The sequence below is a fragment of the Rhipicephalus microplus genome, chromosome X, assembly GCF_043290135.1.
Source record: "Rhipicephalus microplus isolate Deutch F79 chromosome X, USDA_Rmic, whole genome shotgun sequence".
Taxonomy (NCBI): Eukaryota; Metazoa; Arthropoda; class Arachnida; order Ixodida; family Ixodidae; genus Rhipicephalus; species Rhipicephalus microplus.
In genome coordinates this window covers 53,360,032-53,377,881 of record NC_134710.1, presented here as the reverse complement: position 1 = coordinate 53,377,881, position 17,850 = coordinate 53,360,032, and the positions used below count along the sequence as shown (strand labels likewise).

The window sequence follows — 17,850 nt, the reverse complement described above, 5'->3', positions numbered from 1 at the left end:
TACGAGGAGGTAGAGGCGTTCTTTCAGCTCGGCTCCCTGGCTCGGCCTCCTGGAGCTTGCATAAAACAAGCAAAGTTGGCGCGAAAGCACCTGGTTAAAACAAGAAAGCCTTTCAGAAAGCATTAATTATTATCTTTCGAAAAACTAGGATGATAAAACTAGGTCGTCACCGATATAAATGTGGTGACAAGATTCCTTATAATCGGGTTTCTCATGAAACAATCGAGGGCGTGTGGACTTATATGAGAAAGAGTGCTCTGCATATAGAAACTGCCGACAAAAACGAGCGTATAATTTATTCGCGGTTTTGATACTTCCCTCTTTGTAGCTCGCCAGTAGCCACTTATGATGTAGCACCGCTAAAAGCGCTGCTTCAGTGAAAAGCTAGACGGATACGTGCTGATTCTGATTGTACTACATGTTTTCTTTTTCTTTTCTTTTTTTGTCGGCAGGCTTTTGAAACAGTGAATGTCCCGACAATATTTCTGCGTGTCTGCATATTTACTCGTGCACTATTGCGCTTAGCAGGTGTGTATACACTGATAAAGGCTCGGAAACGCATTAAACGCGCTAAAAACAAGCAAATACACGCTTTCACGGGCTACTCGCGCGCTCCCAATGCAGACGCTTCTGAGATCTTCAGTAGCATGCGACTCCAGCGCCGCCGCTACTGTCACCCGCCGGAGAATCAGCCGAGATACGGCGCGGCTGCCTCTTTGACTTCATTGCTCCCGAGTCCCTTCTAGTACTCTGTGACTGTACCGCCGCCGATGAAATAACCGGCGTGCGCCGACAACGCCGCCGCCGCCGACTCTAAACGACCCCACTGAACACCTACCAGTTGACCCCCCACGCCGCCGCCGGTCGAAATCCCCTCGGCGCACACCTTTATCCGCGGGTGCTTTTCAGCACACCTCCCCATGCTAGACACCCTAGCATAGCCTCCTAGCCTCCTAGATTGCTTTTGGCTGCCGAATTATCGGTGGTCACTTGGAAAGCGGCCTTTATCAGAACTATGGTGATGACGCCACCTAAGTAGGAATGTTTTTAAACAAATTATTAGGTTTTTAAAACCTATATGCAACAAAAATAACGTAAAAAATTTAAAAAAAGCACAAAAGTAATATTAATAACTCTACGTATGTGACGCCGTTATTTAACGGGCAGCTTTTTTATTACAAGACATATCCTCTGAAGTTAGTAGCAAACGCTAAATTTGCCAATCTCAAAGGCCAAGTACAAAGACCCTTACTCCTACGTAGGCAGCGCTGCCATAGATAACCGGCATTTCGCGCTGATCCGGCAGGCAATAAAAATCTAGGAAGCTAAGACCTTAATCATGCAAAATGTCAAGTTGTTGAATCGTTTGCCACAAGTGGCGCTAAAAATTAACACTAATTAAAAATGAAAGAGAGAAAGCAGTTGCAGCTGTTTTCATTCTCACGCAGCAGGCATGTGAACAGAAAAAGCGTTGCCAAGTTAGAGGAACATGCTCAACCACAAGTGTTCAACGCCCTCTATCGCTACAGACCTGGCGAGTTTAAGCCTAAGCTCTTTCCGGCCTTCATTATGGAAACATAGAAGTGTGCATGAAATAGGAATATTAATATGCTGTTCTTGACGTTACTAATTTGAGGGCGACGATGATTATGTCGCTTTACATATCAAGCTGTCCTCCGTTCTCAAGGGTGAGTATTGTCGCGTACAGTGCTAGAAAATTACCAAGGCCCGGCATGCATCAATAGAATAAGATCCATCGGATTTCGTACTTTCCTGTTGGCTGCTAAGGTCTGCTTCCTTAAGTACAATAAGTCACGCATAATGTGTCGCATCGTGTTGTATTCTTGCCTGCTAAAGTGGTAACTTTCTGATAAATGCAGCACTAAAACAGGTGTCATTTCATTGTCACTATTTGTTTATACCGGCTAGCTACAATCAATGAATGACCTGCAAGCTCTGTGCACCACGCGGAACTCGCTTTGCACCTTTAATGCTGTGTATTTTCGTCAGGCGTATCTGATGATAAGTGTGTATGCCTATCGGCCGTGCGCAGTGAGTTAATGAATCTTAGCAGGGCCGAATGTTTTATCTTAGAAAACAGCGGTCCCACTATTGTGTATGTGCACTTATGAAACTACGGTGGATGGATGCTGTTTATTTGCAGGGGAAGCAGTGATACTTCGTACTACGCGAGTATTGTCGGTGCTTTATAAAATCAGAGGCGTTGTTGACAAATTGTTGCCTTACATTTGTATAAACGTTGATTAACCATGATGCATTTATGCACGAGTGTTTAGAGCGGTTGGTGCCGTGCAGGGATGCCATGTTGCCAGTGTTTACTGAAGAGCGTGATGAAAAATGGGCGGGAGCCTCTCGTGCTGTTCTGCGCCGAGCCCCAGGCCCCACCGTAAGAAGGACAGTGCCGACCCACCTCACTCCGAGGAGAGTGCCTCAAATCTGCAGCACATTAGTGAAAGGGAACCAGAAGGTAAGCAGACCTGCTACATATTGAATATGTAGCAGGTGTGGAATATGTATCGTTGATATCATGGGAAGACTGAAAGAACTGCAGCGAAAATTATAGGTGGGTATGACTGCTTCATTATGGACAAAGGTCTGAGTAATTGAAAAGTTGACAGTAACAGCTGAGGATAACTTGCTTCAGGTTGCTTAGAAGATTGTAGGTGCTAGTTTGAATGTTTTTTTATTGTGCTTGTGTGTGTGTGTGTGTGTGTGTGTGTGTGTGTGTGTGTGTGTGTGTGTGTGTGTGTGTGTGTGTGTGTGTGTGTGTGTGTCCACCAGTATCAGTTGCAAATTGTAGATGCACCGGTCTTTTTGGCGTTGAAGTGTTGTGTCAGAGGTGTTTGTGGGTCAGAGTGGTGCATGTATTTTTAGTTCATTGAGGCACTGTGTGGCAGCTGTGCATTAGAGTTATGATCACGATGTCACAGTGTTGGTGGTTTTAAGCTGGCATTCGTATGAGATCTTGGAATCGGGTTTGGCAGATGTAATAGTGCGAGGGGGTGGTTGGACCCCACCTGGGTAGGTGGTGTCCACGAGTGACATAGCAGGAAAATCGCATATTGAGGGGTCGAAATCTCTCTTGTAGGCATGCTGGAACTAGCCTGTTTGTTGCATACAAGGCATCATAGCTTTGGCATAGGTTCAAAGCTTGTTTTACTGCCTTTAAGGCATTTTGAGCGTTGAAGTTTGTGGTAAACTTGTCTGATAAAGTTTGAATGTTTAAGGTACTGTACCATGTTAGTTGCTCGTACTTTTAAGGAGAATATTTGAATCGATATTTAAATATATTACTGTAGCACTGCTTCACATGGCCCTTCAAATGTTATTTTATTGTAGCTTAGGGTGCTTGATGTCCACCTAAATTGTGTATAGCAGTTAGTTGTTAGCTGTGATTTTTTCCTTGCAAGTTTGTTTGGCATGCACACTGTGTACAAGTTCTCTCTCTCTCTTTTTTTTTCAGATTTCGATCAGGACCCCTCAACGCACCCGACAGCTGGCCCACTTTTTATGCAACGATCAAAAAGTGATGTCAGAAGTATGAATACCATCACTTTTTTTTTTTCTAAGAAATTGCTTTGGGTGTGCTTGTATTGTGAGTTGTCTAACCTTTTGTATAATTTTCTGTGCCTGTCTTTCTTTTTTTAGATCGCAAGGAGAAGAGGCGAAGTCAAATTGACGTATGTATACTAGGAAGAACATTATTGTTTATCTACTTCTAATTTGCTTGCTCAACATGTTTTTAACACCAATAAACTAATTACTACAGTGTCATTTCTTAGTGTCAGGTTGCTCTCTGCTGGGATTTCAGCAAAGAGGATGCTGGTTCACTATCTTTCTAAACTTTTTTTTTTTTTTTTTTTGATGTAGTGCAGTTCTGCTAAGATATGCTTGTTGTAACGGTACATGTTGAAGTAAATGTAGTTTGTACAGTCTGTTGCACACTTAGGGTAATTCTCGTAACACGTGCCATCTCGATGCGGCCATGGTGTGGCCAGCACAACAGCTGCACGCCGGCAGTAGTTCGTACGCGTGCAGATGCTTGAGAGGTGCTATGTTCAATGGTTGAACCGACTCGTCGGATGCGGCGGCGCGCGCTTCTCGCGTTGTCGGGCAGCGGGGGAATTTCATCGTTACTGCCAGGAACTGGGCCGATACCGCTCATCGCGTCACTGAATGCCTCACTTCCATCCAAAATGAGCAGCGTTATTGCTGCCGCTGCGGATATTACGAGGTATTAGCTGAAGTTTGAAACTTCACGCATTCATTTCCGCGCCAGCGAATGAGTGCTGGCTCATGTAATGAAATGCCAACGAGAAGAAGCTGTGCTGCCTCATGTAATGAAATGCCAATGAGAAGAAGCACGTTCAAGTCTTTATCTTAGCCTATAGCATTCCCGATTTCTTTCTCGTTTGTTTCATTGTGTTGAACCCACATAGCTGCACGGCAGTCACTGTAGATTGCTTTGTTTTTCTTTAGAGTGAAATAAATACCACGCACAATATGTGCTCATTAAGGTATTCTTTGTCGCAGCGTACTGCAGGCCACACACATAGAAATATGCGTTAATGCACTCAAAACCACGACATTTTGAAAGAGCAAACAACTTATGCTGTCAAATACTGTTTCTCATAGGTTGGCATTGCTGATAAGTTGGCGTTGCACAACGTTAAGTACAGAATATCACTCTGGTTCCCACAGCAACGATGAAACAGCAGGCTGTCTGAAAATGTGGCCAGTGCGCACCGCTGTCATGGACGAGGCGGTTCATCACCACGCTCCTCAAGCGTTAGCACATGTGTGAGCTACTGCTGGCGCACGACTGCAGTGCTGGCCGCATTGTGACGCCATGCGCTCCGAGATTTTTCTTAAGTGTGAAACAGACTGTACACTGAGTTTCAAGTTAAAATGGGACTCCTCAAGCGTTAGCACATGCGTGAGCTACTGCTGGCGCACGACTGCAGTGCTGGACGCATCGTGACGCCTTGCGCTCCGAGATTTCCCTTAAGTGTGAAACAGACTGTACACTGAGTTTCAAGTTAAAATGGGACCAAAAGTTGCTGTTTTTAATAATAGCTTTTTGTTCATTGAACATTGCAAATTTCTAGGTAGCTCTTAATCTTAAATCATGAACTGTTTATGAAAATTTTTGTTGAAAGTTTTGAACTGTTAATAATGGTAAAATAGTGAAAGATTACCATTAATGCCTGCAGTTTACAGCTGACATTGAAGCTCCAAAGTAAGTTGCAGAGTATTGCTCGACAGTATGCGTTGCTCGTAGAAGTTTTATGGTCTTGGGGTATCTGACCCTAACTACCTCAGGAGAGCTTGCATAGAATTTAACTCTTACGATGATTGTCAAGTAGCTCTTGCATGTTTTATTGTACAATTATTAGGTAATGGCTCGTTAGGTGTCTATAGCACGTGTAAAGTGAGTTTTCTGGGACCATAGTCTAGCTTTAGGAGTTATGTTTTTGGGTTGTATACCTTTTTATATTGGTGATGTCGAAATCCAGCATTATTTTCGAAGAGGAAACTCTTAGTGAAAGTGGGAGCTGTGACGCTTGTCAACCCAAAGCTGAGGACTTTCCAGAAAACTCGAACGAGAGTTCGAACAGCAAACGCTCTCTTTTTTTGTACACATATATTTAAATGAGCAGAATCCCTCGTGAGAAAATACAGTGCCTTAGTTCTAGGTTTATATTTCATAAGTACTGCCGTTTTCATTCATGTACTGATTAATATAAACTTGCAGAGCTTTCACCACTTCAAGAATGAACCGAATTTGAAAGGCTAAAATTCCTTTTTCTAATAATTCATAATCACGTTAAAATAAGCTACGCTAAGTACTTCGAGATTAAAACACAGGAAACATCAAGACTCTGACACAGTATGTACATACCGCCTCTCATAGCTTATAACGATTGTTTCAGGTACAGTTTCTTTCCTAGAACAATTCAACAGTGGAATTTGTTGCCAGATCCTTTTGTGAAAACTAAATCCCATACTGAGTTTTTAGAAGGCATAAGCTCCATAGTGCTTTCTGATTTCATGCATTAAAAATTGAGATAACTTGTGTAAATTATGTCCCTTGTAATTAAACTATGGTTTTTATTATGTGTTTTGATAACTTGTATAATATATGTTTCAGCAGTGGTACTTGCTTTCCTTGTTTTACTGAGGAGCTTGCAATTATAATACCTTTATTATCTGAATATCGATTCTTGCCATGAAGGATATGTGTTATGTAACAAATGTTTTGTCGTATTTCTCTTATGCACATTTCTGTTTAAATATGATTTCTTTCCACTGCTATAATAGCCCCTACAAAAGGGCTGACAGTATCAATAAATGAAAAATGAAAAAAAAAAAAATGAATGAATAACACTTTGACTTGGGTGAGTTGGCACATACTCTGACGAATGCAGTGCAACTTAAAATGAAGATGAGGAAACATGAATAATTGGCCATTCTTGGCCTACTGGGTACCTTGTCAGGTACCTTGTTCTACCTGGCACTGGGATGAGGTACCTGGGACAAGGTGTGTAACTTGTCGTGCACATTATGAACACATTTGTGTTCTTTTCCAGACTTTTGAGGCTTTCCATTTTCGTCTGTTACCCTGTTTTATCACTTCCTGTCATATGTTTTTGCAGTTGGATGAAAAACAAACTAAACTAATCAGTTCTAATGACACCTTGACTTGGACGAGTTGGTACATACTCTGATGAATTCAGTGCAACCTAAATGAAGACGAGAAGACGTGAATAATTGGCTAAGGGTTTGGTTCCTTAATTGTGTAGGTGCCCTTTTGACATCACAGCTGCTATTTAGAATGCTAAGCAGTGTCAGCACTGTGTTGATTTGCTTCCTAGTTCATTAGTGCAGCTTTGACACCTATTCATCTTGTGGGAAACGTGATGGGTCGTTTATGTACTTAGGGAGCTACTAAAGATGCAATGGCTCTTTTTTAACAAAGTAGTGACATGATTTTGTCACATCCCAAAAGGCACTTTTTGTTTTCTTGGTATTCAGTGCTAACACCCTCCACACACCAGTGTATGCCAACGTGTATCAAATATATTTTCTTTGATCTTTAAGTTTTTGTCGCTGAGCATCAGCAAGCCAGCCCCACCGTGTTATCCTGATAAATCAATTCAGTTCTTTGAATTTGCAAACTCTGAGTCTTGCAAGCAGCCTGCATTTCGGAAATCCCTGCTGGGATTGATGCACTAATGGTTCACTTGTACCACGAGGGGATGGCAGATCTGCTGCTAATACTTTGCGAATTGCTCTCTCCCTGTGATATCACACTGCCATGGCACGTCATGGAGAACCCACCCTCTCGATATGGAAACGGAAAGTGACTTTCTAAAGTAGCAGTATTAAAATTATATGTGCTGCATTCCCAGGCATCACAGTACTCGTTTAGGGTTCTCAGAACCAATGTTCTTATTTATAACAACAATCTTAAATGATTTAAGATTTGTGTTAGTACTCCTATAACTGAAAGATAGCACAGCACTAAATATATCCTAAGGGCAATTTTTGCATTTATTACACAGCAAAAAAGCATACATTTATATTTATATTGCTTACACGATATATCTTGACCATTCGCTCATGCTGGGTTTGTAGCATTGATTAAATTTTGCAAAACCTGCATTTATTTTTCACGAAGAGACAAGCTAGTATGAAATATGGTTTGATCCTATTTCAGTAAAAGTTTTTAGAGTGCAGATATTTGGAGTTGTTGAGTTTTTTCCAAGAAACAGTCTATTTATTCCTTACAGCTTTTATCTCACTTTTTCGTGTATGGGAAGACATGTCCTTTTGCCCATTGTTTTTTTTTGCTTTGTCCATAAGGCACAAGCATTCTGAGTTTTCTGGCTTTGATATTTGCAGAAGCATTAAATTTAGTCTGTCTGATGTCATGTCTGTCTTAAATGTGGTCTGACTGCCGGCATTGTTGCAGGGCAACATTGGAAGCTCCTCTGTCAAGGCAGTGCGATCCATCATATGGTGGTTTTGGGACGTTAAACCCCACAAATCATTCAATCAAGGCAGTGCGATCCGTGGTGAATGCCTATTCACGAGATACCTTGTGGAAAACAATTGGCCGCTAAACGTTAGTGATAACACAGCACCGTTGTTTCGAAAAGTGTTCCTCAAGCTTGAGGGCAGGAAGTGGTACAGGTGTGGACGTACTAAGACACCATGATAAGACAGATGCTTGGGCTAGTTGGTGATTAAGAATCAATCACCAACTAACATCAGTTGAAGTCAGCGCTCTTTCAGTCCTTGTCTCTTCTTCTGAAGTTGCGTCGTAACTACTCGTAGTCTTGCGCTGTGCAAATATGTTGATTCTAAAACACCAGCTGTCATCGGAGAAATAGCTGCAGATGCCGAACATGCAATGGTGGACGCTCTGAAGCGCCGTGCTTTTGCAGTTATAGTAGACAGAAGTAACATCAGCGGGTCGCAAATGTCTCAGTCTAGGTAATTTTCTATATAGGGAACCGAAGCTAAAGTTTGTGAAGTGACGACAACGCCCCGCCTGGCTCTGGCGGTGAGCTCCGGAAAACTTGAGGATAGGCGCGGAAGAGGGTACAGGCGAGTCGGTGTGTTCCACCGAAACGGGATTACGTGCGACATGCGCGGAACGCGTTCTGCAGTCGGTGCAGAACTTCGGCGCCAAGCCGTCAGCGTGGCGCACTAAATTGAGACGCTCGCTGTGCGAAGCTGCCTCTCCGCAATGGAAGAAGCGGCCCCACAGAAGCAGCGGCCAGGTCCGAAGTATTGTTTTGTTGTGGGCTGCCAGAACAATGCAGACAACACCAAGGCATGCTCACCACGTGTAAAGCTGTATCAGTACCCCAGCAAGTCACAGCATCGTTTGTGAAAGATAGAGCAATCATGACACGAGAGCCAGAAAAAACGAGGCAAGCACTTCAACTTGACACGCTGTAGTGCTCAGCTTGCTGTTTCGCGGCGAAGTCAGCGGGTCATGCTGCTGCGGCACGAAGGACATGACTCGAAAAATTCTCTGACATTTTTAATGCCCTGGCCGTATAACTTTAGTCATTATTTTTTAGTACGCCACAAATGTTTGCATATGACAGTACACGTATGCTGCTATTAGATAGCACATCAAAACGACAATTATATGGTTTTCATAAATGTCAACGCAGCGCATCGATAGATTATGCGAATTCATGTCAACAGAATGAGACCTCGAGGCATACATTATACACGGTATTGTCATAGATCTGAGAAGAGCACTTTGCAGTGACTTGAGCATCCTCGTCTTTTGTCGTCTGCTCCACATCATAAATGTGACTAACACGCTTTACTCATTCTGGTAGATTCGTTTCTCAGCTCAGAGATATTTATGAAGCCATACTACAGGCAGTACATTGTGAGGTCACTCAAACGCACTGCGCGCTTTTTGCACGAGCATGTACGCGAGCGGCACCACGTTGGCGGGAAGGGAAAACGCGCGATGTACATATCCGATTTATACTTTTCTACCAAAGATGGCGCTGTCTGTCCAGAGTCGCAGTGACACCATACCTTGCATGGGCTTCCTAGGCTATACACGCCCACCCCTTCTGTGGTCTCTCTCCCGAATTTTCACGCTGCTAGGTCGTCAGGTATGTAAGTATAGACATAGTCATGATCGCATTTTAAGGCTCGTACTGAAATGGAGTGCTGCCGGCACACAGAAAACGTAACGACTCTGTGAGGTCAGACTAGAATTATCTGTGACAAAGAAGTGGCAAAATTTGAATCAAGGCACAATGAAACAGTATCTCTGTAGGAAAAGTGGCAGCGTTCTGAAATACTCAAGTTAACTATTTACTGTTTGTGTGCTATTTGTGGTGCTTATCTAAACAAGTGCCAAAAGGTATTTTGCCTTTCTGGAAGAAGCACCGCAGGGAATGCCTCCAAGTTTTGTGCGTCACAGGAGAATTAAACGCTGATATTGTTATTTTCTTGTTATTGACTTGAAAGAAACAGATAAGCACCAAACACCACATTCAAAGGAAGCACTCCGCTGGTGAGCTGAAATGACCTGCTGCTTTTCACAAGACGATAAGGCCAAGATGCGCCTTATCGTCACTTAGTGATTACGTGGGATTTCGGTCTGAGGTTGCAGAGTGGTCGCATTATTTAGTACTCCAGACGCGGTAAGTTTTGATACCAACCTTAAAACTCGGTGACTATGAGACACTTTTGTGACTTCTAAAAAGCAGATATGCTATAAATTGGCACACACTACAACTTTTCTCTATAAACACCTGCTTTCAAGTCAATAGTTAAAAAAGTCGTCTAGCCCCGTCGCAGTGGTCTAGTGGCTAAGGTACTCGGCTGCTGACCCGCAGGTCACGGGATCAAATCCCAGCTGCAGCGACTGCATTTTCGATTGAGCCGGAAATGTTGTAGGCCCGTGTGGTCAGATTTTGGTGCACGTTAAATAGCCTCAGGTGGTCAAAAATTTCTGGAGCCCTACACTACGGCGTCTCTTATAATATGGTGCTTTTGGGATTTTGAACCCCACATGTTTATCTATGTAAAATAGTCAACTGGCTTTCGTTATTTATTTGCATCAGTGTCATTTTAAATGTGGCAAGCTATTTTCGCCTGGACACTGAGTTTTTGTGTGAAAATGACAGGAGCTTTATTGTCATGGAATTTGCATTTCAAAAATCTGTATTCTAAATAATTGCATAGGCATCATATGGAAAACATTTGCTCTCAGGGTCATGATTGCTTACACAATTCAGCCAAAGTTGCATTTGGTTTTAGGCAGAAATGCTCATTTGTGTAGCATTGGGTGCGATCACCCGAGTAGTTCTCAAGGGATTAAAATTAATCTGTAACCTGCCATACCTTCTGCGTTTCCTTAGGACGTGAGACTTTGCCACCTAGTCATTTTTTGTGGTATTAAAATTGGTAGCTGTAGTGTACATAATTAGAAATGTTTTGTTTTGTGTTGCCACTATTTTAAGATGTAGCTGTGCACAAAAAATGATTTTTTGTTCCCATTATGTACTTGAGTAAGGGCCGCATGCTTGACTAGGTGGCCAGAAAACTGGACAAAGAAAAATTTTCAACTCAGGACAGATTTCAGAAAACTAATTGCAATTGCTGAATTAAACGTGCTGGCTAAGGAAGCGTAAGCAGCAGTGGCAGCAGTAGTGAAGAGAAGTAGCCAGTTATACGAGCTCATTATGAAAATGATAACATTTGCTTTTGCCATGTAGGAAATCATGTAGGCTTGTCCCAGAATTTACACTGGTGATTGGAAAATTTACGTCTAATGGCCTGGTCCAGTGCAACAGCCACACTTTGCCAAAGTTGTGGAAAAAAAAGTGTGCAGTTCTTGCAAGTTATTGTGTCGTATATTGTTTCTAAGAATATATTAATTTTTCAGCTGATGCATTAAATTTTCAGCTCTAAAAGAAAAAATTAACTTACTTTATTTTTATTTATTTTTCAGAAAATTTTCACTGCCGTTGTTAATTCTGAACTGGCAGTAAACACAAGTTAGCATGTCGTTGACCCATTTCAACGGAAAGAAAAGTAATTTTTGAAAAGACAAGCATGGTTTGTGTCTGCAGCTTGACAGGTCTGTAAATAGACTGCTGGAGCAGAGCATTTCTTGAGCAATCCTTTTGGCCAGTGAGCGAGGAGCACCATGATGCATGCAATAAGCACTTGGGCGCAAGTGCACAAGTGGCGAGTTGATCTACTTTCTTAAAGGACTGACTGAGCAGAGCACACAGGTGTGGCAAGCAGCATGTGCAAAACGGTTGCCAGGAGTGTGAAGCATGGAGCAAGTTGCAGGTCTGCGAATTTGCTCAAGAGATGCTTTTTTCTTTAACACAGTGCCTAAATACTAATAAGGTTAGGGCAAGAACTTGGTACTAACAGCACAATTTTTCACATGGCAAATTGTCAAGTACACATTGACAAGAACTTGTAGTCAACTATAATGCATTTAATTCAAAACCAGCCTGTTTATTACGTGCCCCACAGCTTTGTGTGGCCATTCATTAGTGGTTTCAAAAATAAAAATGGAATGTCATCTTTGATGTCAGCTGTTGCACAAGTTTCAGTGATAAAACAAAATTGATGCTTGGATGCCGATACACTTAAACACTCTTTGACGTAGTCTCATCTTCTGACGAATCGGCAAGCTTGCTACATACCTGACTGTAAGCTAAAACCAATTATTTTGCTATTTAATTTTTTTGCACAGAAATGGTATAAGCGTGTGGAGCAGGGAAGAAAAAAACAATTTTCTAAAGCTGTCGAATGTTCAGCTGCTAAATTGGAGCCTTCAGTCTCACATGAGAGATTTCTTTTTCTCTCTTGTAGCCTTCTAGGGCCCTCCTAATGCAGCCCACCTTTAGAACTGTGCCATTAGCAATGTGGACTTGGGCTCCATTATCATGCATTACTGCAGCCCTTCATCATCATCATCATCATCAGCCTGACTACGTCCACTGCAGCACAAAGGCCTCTCCGATATTCCGCCAGTTAACCTGGTCCTGTGCTTGCTGCTGCCAATTTACGTCTACAAACTTCTTAATCTCATCTGCCCACCTAACCTTCTGTCTCCCCCTAACTAGTTACCCTTAATGACCAGCGGTTATCCTGTGTACGCGCTACATGCCCGGCCCATGTCTATTTTCTCTTCTTGATTTCAACTATGATATCTGCAACCCCCGTTTGTTCCCTAATCCACTATGCTCTCTTCTTGTCTCTTAAGGTTATACCTGCAATTTTTCTTTCCATTGCTCGCTGCGTCGTCCTCAATTTAAGCTTAACCCTCTTTGTAAGTCTCCAGGTTTCTGCTCCGTAGCTAAGTACCGGCAAGATACAGCTGTTATACACCTTCCTCCTAAGGATAGTGGCAATCTACCTGTCATAATTTCAGAGTGCTTGCCAAATGTGCTCCACCCCATTCTTATTCGGTCCTTCAGTCATTGCAGCCCTTCAGTCATTGTGAAAAATTTGAAAGAACATCTGTCATATTACTGTTCCTTTGTTGCTCTCCGGCACCCTAGTTGAATGAAATGAAACGATGAATTGGTTTCGATTGAAAAGTTCTACTCTGAGAACTCTAATGTCGTTAATTCCACCGTAACAGGTCTATTAATTCATGAGAAAATCAAATTCAAACCTTCATTTTAAAACTTTGTGCCGAAAGCTCGTGCTTGATGTCATGGATTCCAAAGTGTATTTTTTGTATTAAAGTATCATTGGCTCAGTGAAATTTCCTCAATATTTGTATGTCAAATCTAAAGGCCCCTCAGAGTAAAATGCACTTCATTTTTACTGATTAGAAACTACGTAGGATCTAGTAGGCGCCGTCAAAATCATGGATGTCATGGTGTTTGATGCGTAGACTTCAAGGCGGTGCCGCTAGCCGCTTTTTGTTCTTGTAGATTTCCTCTTTTACCAAACACCTTCTCGCAACAAGGACGGTGATGGTGGAATTGTGAAACAGTAATTTTGTACTGGGAGTGTCGCGTGATTTATTCAAGTATAAACGTACTGAAAGGATGAGGAACGTTAAAATGCCGAAATGCAAGGAGGCGCAAGCTCGTGTCATGTGTCTGCCACCAGACACGTGGCTCTTGTTTTCGTGGCTCCTTCGTTGTCATCTCGCATTGTTCACTACAGGAGGAACATAGTTTTTCTCGTTAGTGTTCTTTTAAAGAGCTCATTTGCAGAAATTTTGGCATCGGCATCCTTGGTGGTGAGTAAAAATTTGAAATACATGCAAATAAATAATAAAAAATCCCGCAATTTTCATGAAGGGAATGATGGAGGAGCTTACTCAGAAATGATCAGCAGAACCCGTGACTACTCGTACAAGTCCTCTGCCATTAAATAAACAGACGCAGCACGTTATTAGGGTGATTGTGTACACACAAGTTGTGATGATTTACATATCTATGCAATTATATACAATGATTACATTACTGATTATAAAGCTCTGGGACGCATTTTTGTTTGAAAATTACAATGTTTTGGTCGGTGAAGTATGTGGCGAGGTTGCAGTTGCAATTAGAAGCGGCAGTTGAAAGCTGGAAAAGGCAATGTGTGCTGGAAAAGGCCGCTTGTGTGCCACCTCTGCTTTGCGGACTCTCGCTTTGGGGTCCGCCTGTAGACAAGCCTTCTTCGCAGCACAAAGTGCACATAATGCCTTGCAGATGTGTATATCTCTCTTATCAGTAGGACAGATGGCTTGGTGTGTGCTTCTTTACTTTGTTATGGTGGGCATGTATTGGGTACACACCAACAGACATGCCCCGAGCACTAGATGCTTGGCGAGCAAGCTCCTAAAGACTGTCCGAGGGAGAAACAAACCCCGGCACTCTACACCATGTAGCCATGCCAGTTGTAAAACTGCTTTGTTAAAAATGCTATATGAATGTCGTAACAGTCATCATCATCATCAGCTTGACTACATCCACTGCAGGACAAAGGCCTCTCCCATGTTTCGCCAGTTACCTCGGTCCTGTGCTTGCTGCTGCCAATTTATACCCGCAAACTTCTTAATCTCACCTGCCCACTTAATCCGCTTGCCTTCTCTGGGAATCCAGTTAGTTACCCTTAATGACCAGCGATTATCCTGTCTACGTACTTCATGCCCGGCCCATGTCCATTTCCTCTTCTTGATTTCAACAACGATATTCTTAACCCCCGTTTGTTCCCTACTCCACTCTGCTCTCTTCTTGTCTTTTAATGTTACACCTACCATTTTTCTTTCCATTGCTCGCTGCGTCGTCCTCAATTTAAGCTGAACCATCTTTGTAAGTCTCCAGGTTTCAGCTCCGTAGCTTAGTACCGGCAAGATACAGCTGTTATATACCTTTCTCTTGAGGGATAGTGGCAATCTACATGTCATAATTTGAGAGTGCTTGCCAAATGTGCTCCACCCGATTATTCTTCTAGTTACTTCAATCTCCTGGTTGGGCTCTGCGGTTATGACCTGCCCTAAGTAGACATAGTCTTTTATAACTTGAAGTGCACTATTACCCATCTTGAAGCGCTGCTCTTTTCCGAGGTTGTTGTACATTACTTTCATTTTACGCAGATTAGGTTTAAGACCCACCTTTCTGCTCTCCTTGTCTAACTCTGTAATCATCAGTTGTAATTCGTCCCCTGAGTTACTTAGCAATCCAATGTCATTGGCGAAGCGCAGGTCACTAAGGTATTCTCCATTAACTCTTATCCCTAACTGTTCCCATTGTAGGCCTCTGAAAACATTCTGTAAGCACGCGGTAAATAGCATTGGGGAGATGGTATCCCGCTGCCTTACACCCTTCGTGATTGGTATTCTGTTGCTTTCTTTATGAAGCACTATGGTTGCAGTTGATCCCCTGTAGATTTCTTCCATGATGTTTATATATGCTTCAACAACGCCCTGATTCCGCAGTGTCCGCATGACAGCTGATATTTCTACTGAATCGGACGCCTTCTCATAATCTATGAAGGCTATGTATAGTGGTTGGATATATTCTGAGCATTTCTTCATTACCTGATTGATAGTATGAATGTGGTCGATTGTTGAGTAGCCTGTCCAAAATCCTGCTTGTTCCTTTGGTTGATTGAATTCTAATGTTTTAACTCTGTTAGCAGTTGCCTTTGAAAATAGCTTGTATACTATTGAGAGCAAGCTGATCTGCCTGTAATTCAAGTCCTTATCTTCTTTCTTATGTATTAAGATGTTGGCATTCTTCCAAGACTCTGGTACTCTTTCCATCAGGAGACACCTCGTAAACAGGGTGGCTAGTTTTTCTAACACAACTCCATCTTTCAGCAGATCTGATGTTACCCGATCCTCACCAGCAGCCTTACTTTTTTGTATGCTCTCTAAGGCTTTTCTAGGTTGTATTATTACTGGTGGGGTGTCATCCGGGTTACTGCTTGTTCTTATAGTATTAAAGTCGTGGTTGTCTCGGCTACTGTACGGATTTGTGTAAAACTCTTTCGCTATTTTAACCATCCTATCCATATTGGTAGTTATTTTGCCTTCTTTGTCCCTTAGTGCATACATCCGATTTTTGCCTATCCCAAGTTTCCTCTTCACTGCTTTGACGCTTCCTCCGTTCTTCAGAGCATGTTCAATTCTCTCCATGTTATACCTTCTTACATCGGATACCTTGCACTTATTAATCAACCTCGAAAGCTCTGCCAGTTCTATTTTGTCTGTTGTACTTGAGACTTTCATGCTTTGACACTTCTTAATGAGATTCTTCGATTCCTATTAAAGCTTGCCAGCGTCCTGTCTAACTACCGTGCCTCCAACTTCCACTGCACACTCCGTAATGATACTCTTCAGATTATCATTCATTGTATCTACGCTAAGGTTGTTTTCCTCAATAAGAGCCGAGTACCTGTTTTGAAGCGAGACTCTGATTTCCTGTACTTTCCCTCTCATTGTTAGCTCATTGATTGGCTTCTTGCGTATCAGTTTCTCTCATTCCTTCGGCATGTCTAGGCGAATTCGAGATCGTACTATTCTATGGTCACTGCATTGTACCTTGTCAACCACTTCAAAATCTTGCACGATGCCTGGATGTGCACTCATTTTAAAGTCTATTTCGTTCTTACTTGCGCCATTAGGGCTCCTCCATGTCCACTTACGGTTTCCTCGTTTTCGGTAGAACCTATTCAAAGTCCGTAAATTATTGCGTTCTGCGATTTCTACTGGTAGCCCTCCTCTGGCATTTCTAGTACTGATGCCATAATCTCCTACTGCCTGGTCTCCAGCCTGCTTCTTTCCTACCTTTGCATTAGTCTCCCATCAGTGTACTATACTGCGTTTTTACCTTACTCATTGCCAATTCCATCGGTTCATAAAATTATTGCGTTCTGCGAATTCTACTAGTAGCCCTCCTCTGGCATTTCTAGTACCGATGCCATAATCTCCTACTGCCTGGTCTCCAGCCTGCTTCTTCCCTACCTTTGCATTAGTCTCCCATCAGTGTAGCATACTGCATTTTTACCCTACTCATTGCCGATTCCACGTCTTCATAGAAGATTTCAACTGAAGTGTCATCATGGCTGGATGTAGGTGCATAAGCCTGTACCACCTTCATCTTGTATCTCTTATTGAGTTTAATAACGATACCTACCACCCTTTCATTAATGCTATAGTATTCCTCTATGTTGCCAGCTGTTATTCTCTTGATTAGGAACCCTACTGATTAGGAACCCTACTTCCAGTTCTCTTCTGTCAGCCAAACCCCAATAGCAAAGGACGTTCGCTCACCTTTAATCTTATTTGACTCAGATTTGGGCCTTAACTCTGAGGGGAAGCATTAATACGTGCCCATTCTGTAGCATCGTATAGGCCTCATCTGTCCTCCTAACCTCACTGAGCCCTATTATATCCCATTTAACACCCTCTAGCTCTTCGAATATTACAGCTAGACTTGCCTCACTTTACTTATGTAACAGTACGAGTCTTTTAATGCATTTAGTATCGTGGGGCAGATTTGTAGGTGTGAAAATGTGTATTGCTTAATGATTAGGTGACTTGACATGCCCACCCATTAGTGCCTTATGGACGTATAGTAGGTGCTTTGCTCACATGCAAAAGGAATTATGGCGTATACAATGGGCCCTTCATAATTGTACTTGCGCCAAGGATATTTTGAAAAGATCAGTGTTGCACGCACAAACGTTACTTTTCTTATGGCATGGTTGAGCCATACACATGTGGCCTGCTTACGCTATTGCATTATACTAAGCTTAAGTGTCCTTCAAGTTTATTTTTATAGTTCCTATTTTTCATTTGTGCCT

At 42.4% G+C, this 17,850-nt stretch overlaps 1 protein-coding gene across 1 annotated transcript in view; it reads left to right on the top strand.

Annotated features, from left to right (window-relative positions):
- Nucleotides 1-1,512: 1,512 nt before the first annotated feature.
- CycY (cyclin Y) overlaps nucleotides 1,513-17,850 on the top strand; it is a 52,307-nt gene continuing 35,969 nt past the window's right edge. Inside the window, exons 1-4 of the mRNA XM_037427157.2 lie at nucleotides 1,513-1,688; nucleotides 2,317-2,488; nucleotides 3,485-3,559; nucleotides 3,670-3,701. Coding sequence (XP_037283054.1) covers nucleotides 2,359-2,488; nucleotides 3,485-3,559; nucleotides 3,670-3,701 — 237 coding nt within the window. The 5' untranslated portion in view covers nucleotides 1,513-1,688; nucleotides 2,317-2,358. The remainder of the gene's footprint in view (nucleotides 1,689-2,316; nucleotides 2,489-3,484; nucleotides 3,560-3,669; nucleotides 3,702-17,850) is intronic.